General features: G+C 44.2%; 2 protein-coding genes across 5 annotated transcripts in view; one reads left to right on the top strand and one right to left on the bottom strand.

The window, feature by feature from the left end:
* Positions 1-139: 139 nt before the first annotated feature.
* Positions 140-5,001, bottom strand: blvrb (biliverdin reductase B). The gene is made up of 5 exons (XM_040193542.2): positions 3,235-5,001; positions 2,165-2,326; positions 1,302-1,391; positions 1,068-1,199; positions 140-619 (listed from the first exon to the last, which is right to left on the bottom strand). Exons 1-5 carry the CDS (start codon positions 3,326-3,328, stop codon positions 465-467), a joined length of 633 nt encoding a protein of 210 aa, XP_040049476.1. The 5' UTR covers positions 3,329-5,001; the 3' UTR covers positions 140-464.
* Positions 5,002-5,013: 12 nt separating this feature from the next.
* The window catches only part of sptbn4b (spectrin, beta, non-erythrocytic 4b), a 61,592-nt gene continuing 59,292 nt past the window's right edge, over positions 5,014-7,313 (top strand). For all 4 annotated transcript variants that reach the window (XR_013468591.1, XM_078108013.1, XM_078107969.1 and 1 more), the window contains exon 1: positions 5,014-5,441. The gene's annotated coding sequence lies outside the window, so the exon portion shown is untranslated. The remainder of the gene's footprint in view (positions 5,442-7,313) is intronic.

Genomic DNA, 7,313 nt, shown 5'->3' with positions numbered 1-7,313 from the left:
TCCGAATTCCTTTGGTTGTTTTCACAAAGTTGAATTATAATGTAGATAATACCATATTAATATAAAGTGTATAACCATTGTTGCGGTTTTGTCACTCCAGCAACCAAAACAGTCTGTTCATTCACACAACACATCACTCTTTCAGCACAACAAAGTATTTTATTTCCAACAGCTATAACAAAAAAGCTGTGAAGCAGTGTAAACAGCCACATGTGGAATTTCTGTGGAGTTTCATTCTGCTTTCGCAAAGCAAGCACCTCCTCAGTGCTTTATACTCATGATAAAATAACTAAAAAGACACAGGGAAGCATTTGTTGTTCACATCACGCTGGTAATTTCTATCTTCACGTGTACTGCTGGTCATTTATCTCCAACATTCTCATCATTAACATGGGTTTTTCTATTCAGAATGGCAATCTTGAAGAGATCCAAAGCCCCTTCCCTCTCCGGACGATTTAGCAGGATTATTTATACTCTCCCCACACTCCAACGGTCTTGCTGTCCCACTCTGTGGTGGACAGGCACTTGACGAAGAAGTGTCCCAGGTCGTGTTTAGAAATGGCTCTTCCCTTTAGCATGTTCTCTGCCACCAGGTAGCTCTCGGTCAGAGGGAGGTCATCTGGAGGGAGCGAGACAGAGAAACTTTTAAGAAAACACAATACTGCTCTTGTCAGTCCAAAGACATGCTCTGGGGATCAGGTTGATTGGGGACTCTAAATTGCTCGTAGATGTGTGAATGTGAGTGTGAATGGTTGTATGTCTCTGTGTAGCCCTGCGATTGGCTGGCGACCAATCCAGGATGTACCCTGTCTATTGCCCAAAGTTGGCTGGGATGGACTCCAGCCCCCCCGCGACCCTGTGTGCAGGATAAGCGGTTTGACAATGGATGGATGGATGGATGGAAGAGGTTCTCGCAGAATTATTATTATTATTTATTATTTAATTATTAATTAAAACGGCTGGTAATCCCGTTGATATTATTCTCTGGCTGTCTATGGAGAAAATTATTCAAAGTAATGCCTTGAATAATTTCTTAAACTAAGCTGTGCTTTCTACTTCCCACTGACCAGCAATGTGAGGAGGCATGACAGCCACGTAGTCCAGCCCTGATGATTTGAGGAGCGCGTGCATCCTCTCGTGGTCCTGTGTCACAGGAAGCATCCGGGGGGGGACTTTGGAGCGATCCCACAGCAGAAAGGCTCAGCGGGATGAGGATGAGACAACGTTACAAACACACTGCTACTAACTGTCCCGATTGTAGTGCTCATCTGAAATCCATGACAGTAAACAGTGAGCATTACCCGACATGCAGCCGACCACCTTGCAGATCCCACGAGCCCTCATGGCTTCAATGATGTTCTTGGTGCCTTCAGACATCATGGTGGTCGCGCCTGTCGAGCGGAAATCAGATCAAATGTTCAAAAACTGTACTTGAGTATAGTTTGAGATGCTGGTATTCTTCCACATATTTGAACATACATGAAAGCACAAGGTAAAACTATTTTTTATTATTTATCAAAGTGAGAATTTAGAAGTTATGGTTCATCAATTATGTAATCTCTATAATATAATATATAATTTCAGCCTCTGGAATCGGAGGCGTTCTCTCGTTGAAATTTGAATTCAGGACTTTAACTGTAAAGTAACAATTGGTTGTTAGTGTCTGCCATCTTTCGAATAATAAGGTCCACCTTTGTATAAGCGGTTGGTTTCAGACTGTGTCACACTGACCCAACGTCACAGGTCTGTTGTCGTAAAACTTGAGTTGCGACTTCTAGTGAATATTCTCCACTGTTACATCATTAAAAGCTACAGCTACCTTGAGTAAGGTGAACATGGTCAGTTGTGCAAGGATCACCGTGACTCTTAACAACGCAAAGCAACAAATCAAAGACATTTGTGTGAAAATGTCACAGCTGTGCTGCAACTTTCAGCCAGGTGAAATCAAAAATGCAAATGAAGCATAAAAAAAGTATACAGACTATATTGTACTTCAAATGAATCCCTACATCAGGGGTAAAACATCTTTAAAAGGAATATGGAAACAATATTTTTTGTCTTTGCCTGGTGAACACATGCATTTTGTTTCCCTCACTCATCGTGCTGTCATGTTATGCCGACTGTAATACAGTTTTAGTTGCTGATCAAAACTGTGGGGGCTTACTCAGGTCGTTCCTGGTGCCCAGGATGATGACAACAGCGTCCTGGCCCTCCAACGTCTTTTTCACGTCCTCTTTGTTGAGCACGTCTCCCACCACCACTCTGGCGACCTTGTGGTCGGCGGGCAGCTTGGTGGGGTCCCGCACCAGCACCGTCACGTTGTATCCTGATGGGGAAAAACATGGTAATCAAACATCCCAAACATCTTTTTTAATGTTGTTTGAATATTGTGTCACCAACCTCTAGTTGCTCCACGAAGGAGCAGCTAGGGGTGAGTGACACATTACCAACGGACGGTTTCACCTGGTCATCAACTTTCTCACTCAAACTGTCACTTTCACCTGGTTGGTTGCTGTGCAGTGAGGCAGAATGTGCTGGAATAACAGCATGGGGGGGGGTAAGGTTTCAACGGGGCACAAACACAAATTCTTCAAACTAATGATAAAGTTATGGAGTCTATTGCAAAAGTTTCTCTTAGAACTTCACCTGCTACACCAAGGAGGTCCCACCCTGTCTGTAAAGGCGAGATAGTGAGCAGCTTCCACTATCAGCTCTTTGTGACTCTGTAATATGCAACATGACTCGACAGTTTGTTTTTCCCCTGTGTAGTGGCGGAAAAAGGGAAATGAAAATGCCGCTAAATTAAAGGAATCATGTGAAAGTTTTCAAAACGTTGGGCAATCCCAGTGAGTAATCGAGCGAATTACAGCTTGGATTGTTGAATGCTAAACAAAACTGCATACCTTATTATTAAAGAACAAGTTCAATGAGTACATGACATTAAATCAAGAAACAGGTTACACGAAACGTGTAAAATAAATGTAATCAGATTGCATTTCAAATAGACGTGTGGGTTTTAACAAAATCCCCAATCATTGTGGTTTTAATCAAATACATTGTTATAGATGCATGTAATATGTAACGGTAGACTACATGTATTGGATCCAATCAAGGGCCGCTGAGTGTCCCCGGTAAACATTTCGATCAACAGCAGGCACCGATGTACAATCGATTCCATTCTGTTTCACGCTCATTCTTAATTTTATTTTTTTCATTTTTCATTCTCATTCTCACCTGCAGCCACGGCGAGCGGGAGGGTCGCCAGCCCGGTCATTCCCGTGGCTCCAAATATTGCGACGTTTTTGATGGAGTCCGACATCATTTGCATCAAGAGAGTTCCACAACACAACAACAACTTGGCCACTTCAAATTGAGTCCGGTGTGGACTTAACTTTCAGTTAAAAAAACAACAACGTCCCATTTGACAAGCGTGAAAAACGAAGAGAGGCGCTTCCGCCACTGAGGCTCCTCCCCCTTTTCCTCGGAGGAGATTTAAAGGAGCCCCGCTGCTCTGAGGGGCCCCCAGTGGAGGCCCTGCACTGTCACTGCGCAGGATCTCCCACTTAAGAAAGTATCAAGTCAAAGTCCTGCATTTGAAATCTCTAAAAATATTTCTATCATAATGTACTTAAAGTGCGTTGTGTGTTATCATTGGATTATATGGCTAGATCGCTTAAATGTTGCAGCTGGTAAAGGATTCGCACAAGTAATCTTGGTATTTCTCGTAAGTAATAAAATGTTTATTACACAAATCAGGTCTTATTAAAAAGTTGACAATTCCCTTTAATCCAAATCTGAAATCCAAGAACTTCATCTTCTTTCTCACATAAAATGCTTCTGATTACATGGTCTTTATAAGGCATTTGAATAAAATAAAATGTCAATATAGTTACTGGAAAGAAACCCTATTCAAACAAAGTTCAAAACTGTGAGTATTAGACCAGGGTCAGGATACCTTAAGATTGCTTGAGGTTAAATAGATGATTAAGGACTAGAACTGTAACATGAGGGCTCTAAGCTTGTAAGAAAATTCTTTTTTTTTATTTAAGTACTCAAGGCTTCATAAACAGACTCACTTTGAAAGTGTATTCATATGCACTTAGTACATCTTATTTTGCCTTTGCAACAGGAACTCATTGTTCCTGTTCAATTAAAGCCTATCCGCTTTGGACAAAATATAAAAAACAGTTGGTTTATTATGAGGCTTATGTTTAATCTGTAAAGTATGAAGTGACTCTATGAATGGTGTGTGCTGTGAATAAGGTGAAGGTGAGTGGCATCTGTATTTTCTTTCTTGATAATAAGGGAATTTCTGCAACCTTAGGGAGATCTTACATTTAAGGTATTAATTGGACTTTGTATATTATATTTTACTACATTTATGTAAACTAAATGATTAATTGATTACTCTGAAAAAGATTGTTAGTGGGAAAACTATTCTTATGGAAATTAAGCTCTTGATTGACGACCGGTGCCCCGCCCACTTCTTCTTCATGGAACAGAAAAGTGTTAGTTGGGACTTTAAACATCCGGTTTACTCTAATGAACTGCTGTTTCTAATTAGCTAACGTTAGTTAACTGGTGTTAGTTGGGTAGTTAGTTAACTTTTGAGCCAGAAATCTTAATACAATGCGACAATGCGAGAGGTATGTTACATCCAATGGAACTGCAAGTTTGGGATAACTTAGCATTAAGCTAGCATTATTGTATCAAATTTCGAACTTAATTGCTAGCATTACGTTTCAGCCAACGTCACATCTAGCGTTACTTAACGTCAAACTAGCACTTGAAAAGAGTGATTACAAACACTTACATTTGAACATAATTAAAGCAGCATATTTCTTGTCGTGGTTTCATACGTTTTCATAACATGGTTAACATTTGACATGTTGGTTCGCCCTTAAAAGGCGTCTGCCGCTGTAAAATAACAATGTGTAACGTTGAAGCGCCCCCCCAGTCCCCCCTGCCGTCTCCCTCTCTGCTCCCCGCACTAACGCTGATATTTCTCTCCAGCATCACCAGCGGAGAGGAAGAGGAGGAGGAGGAGGAGGAGGAGGGGAGGGAGGCTGTGTCAGGTGGAAACAGGGACCTCTATGGATATCATCATCAACCTCCACCGGCTCGCATCTTCAGCACCGACAGCATCTCCCGGCCCGCGGTCGCCGTCGCAGGCACACAGCGCCCTTTTTATGCGCCGAGGCACTGCATCTCCACGGCAGAGACTCCTCACCGGGCCGCTGCTTCTGTAATTACCCCGACGAGCCGCTTCTTCCTCCGCAACAATAAGGACTATTGGAGGGAAGAGCCCGGTGCCGTAGAAGCGGAGCGTCGGATCCGTCCATCGATAAACCGCTGCGCTCATCGATTCCGCCAACAAACGGTCGTCTTCGGCATAAGAGACGGACGGAACCGCTCCAAGAAGACTGACACCGAAAACGAAGGTAAGGCCGAGAGAAAGACGACCGGATGAATGCTTTCCCCGCGGCATGTCGTTTTCAATCGTTCCCGTGTGAGAGCGAGGATGCGAGGTGCACGGTAGGGTCTTTCTGGGGGGGTTGGGGGGGGTTGTTGAAGGGACGCCGGCCTGTAATTTGGGTGCAGGGTACCGCAGTGATCTGGCGGGGGGAGAGAGGGGGGGTGGACGGGGGTGGGAGGGGGGGGGGGGGGGCGGTCACACGTCTTCCTTTCAACTGACATACGTGTGTGTTAGATGATGCATGCCGGAGAAAAGTTGCGACGCCTGCTGCCGGAGCTGGTCTTCTGTCCCTGCAGAGGATAAATGGGTCAAGAAGAAGCCGAACGGCGGCCTAGTGGTTCGGCTCTGTCAATATGTTGTTACATGTTCACGCCGGATCAGTTTAGCTCGAGGTTATTTTTCACCAATAACCTTAAATCGCAGATGGTTACGTTTGGGTCCTGTGCCCCCCCCCCCCACACACACACACAAATACACAAAGCAAATAGCAATTTCCCAAGCAACACATCTCCCCTGTAATCCCACATATGCCTGCAGGAAAGTGTAGTGTGTCTCTGGCTCACTGTGTGACAGTTCTCTGCCTGTTCTGCTGTCAGTTATTCCCCCAGTCTCGCTGTTATATAGAGGAAGGGGGGGGGGGGGGGGGGGGTTGAATTCATTCAGATAATTCTTGGCGCTTTTAGTGAGACAAGGGCAACAACAGCAGCAGCCGCAGCAGCATCAGCATAGCTGGCTTTAGCTACACGGGGAGAAGCAGATTCGATCGCATCTGCAGCGAAATGAGAGCCGAACCTCGGCTGTGCACTGAGACCGTCTGTGGCTGTGCTTCACATGGTTTAACATGGTCAAACAAGGTGTGGAGTCAGTTGGCTAGCTTTGGTGTGTTGGTGCAAGGTGTGTGTTTGATATGGTTGGAGAGGGTGGGGGGGTGGGGGGGGTTATGAGCATTGAAAAGATTAAAACAAGCAAATACTTCAATTTAAAGGCAGTGAGCAAATAAGCAAAGTTTGGTTCAGTAATGTATTTAAATATGAAAGCAAAGAGCAGCTGTCCTGCTGCTAACTAGTCACATTAATATAGTTTGATCTCCACTCTGGTTTTTGTATAGTAGTTTACAGTTCATAATAGACTCTTTGCCCCTATTGGATCATATGGAAGTTAAAATCATTTAGTGTCGCTCTTCAACTAAAGTTTATTTGACCTGCACACTTTATGGTATGTTTAGTTTCACCACTATTTATCTAATGCCAAAATAAATATATTTTACCTACATTGGCCCCTTGTGCTTAAAAGTGTTCATCACATTGCTACAGTATCATATGTTACTACTTCTAAAATAAAAAACCGTGTGTGTGTGTGTGTGTGTGTGTGTGTGTGTGGCACAGCCCTGTGACGAGATAAGAGTTAATTCTGACACCCTTCCTGTCGTCATCCTGCGGCGTCTGGATGACGTTCAGCCTCTCTGGCATACTGAAGCCCTCTGCTGCTGCTCCGTCGGTCATCTGACCACAAGGTGACAGTTTCGAGTGAGACTTGAGGTCTTTCTCTCCAACTCAGTACTGGGCGTCGGCCGTCGCTCGCTCTCTCTCCCACAGATGTTCCATTTGCCGAGGTGAAGTGAGTCAGTGCTGTGTGTAAAGTGCGTACCGCGTGACGTCACGATGGAGCACCCGGCGCATTTGTGTGAAACAGAGAGAGTGAGAGAGAGCTTTTATCCTCGTCAGAACAATCTTTGTTCTGGATGTTTTTGCAAAGTCAGTCCATTGTGGTTAGAGTTGTGGATAATGTTAGCTCGGGGTCAGAATAAGTGTTGAATTCAAGGTTGGCTTCGGGTCTC

Source organism: Gasterosteus aculeatus, chromosome 1, assembly GCF_964276395.1.
Source record: "Gasterosteus aculeatus chromosome 1, fGasAcu3.hap1.1, whole genome shotgun sequence".
Classification (NCBI taxonomy): domain Eukaryota; kingdom Metazoa; phylum Chordata; class Actinopteri; order Perciformes; family Gasterosteidae; genus Gasterosteus; species Gasterosteus aculeatus.
The sequence above is the reverse complement of the archived record's forward strand: the minus strand, read 5'-3'. Positions and strand labels throughout refer to the sequence as shown.

Bases quoted from the DNA above. Each gene is read 5' to 3' on its own strand.
- blvrb (XM_040193542.2), bottom strand. From the start codon at position 3,328: ATGCAAATGATGTCGGACTCCATCAAAAACGTCGCAATATTTGGAGCC. The intron at 2,327-3,234 runs GTGAGAATGAGA...TTTCCCCATCAG, and splicing joins CCCGCTCGCCGTGGCTGCAG to GATACAACGTGACGGTGCTG. The intron at 620-1,067 runs GTCAGTGGGAAG...CGCTCCCTCCAG, and splicing joins CATGCCTCCTCACATTGCTG to ATGACCTCCCTCTGACCGAG.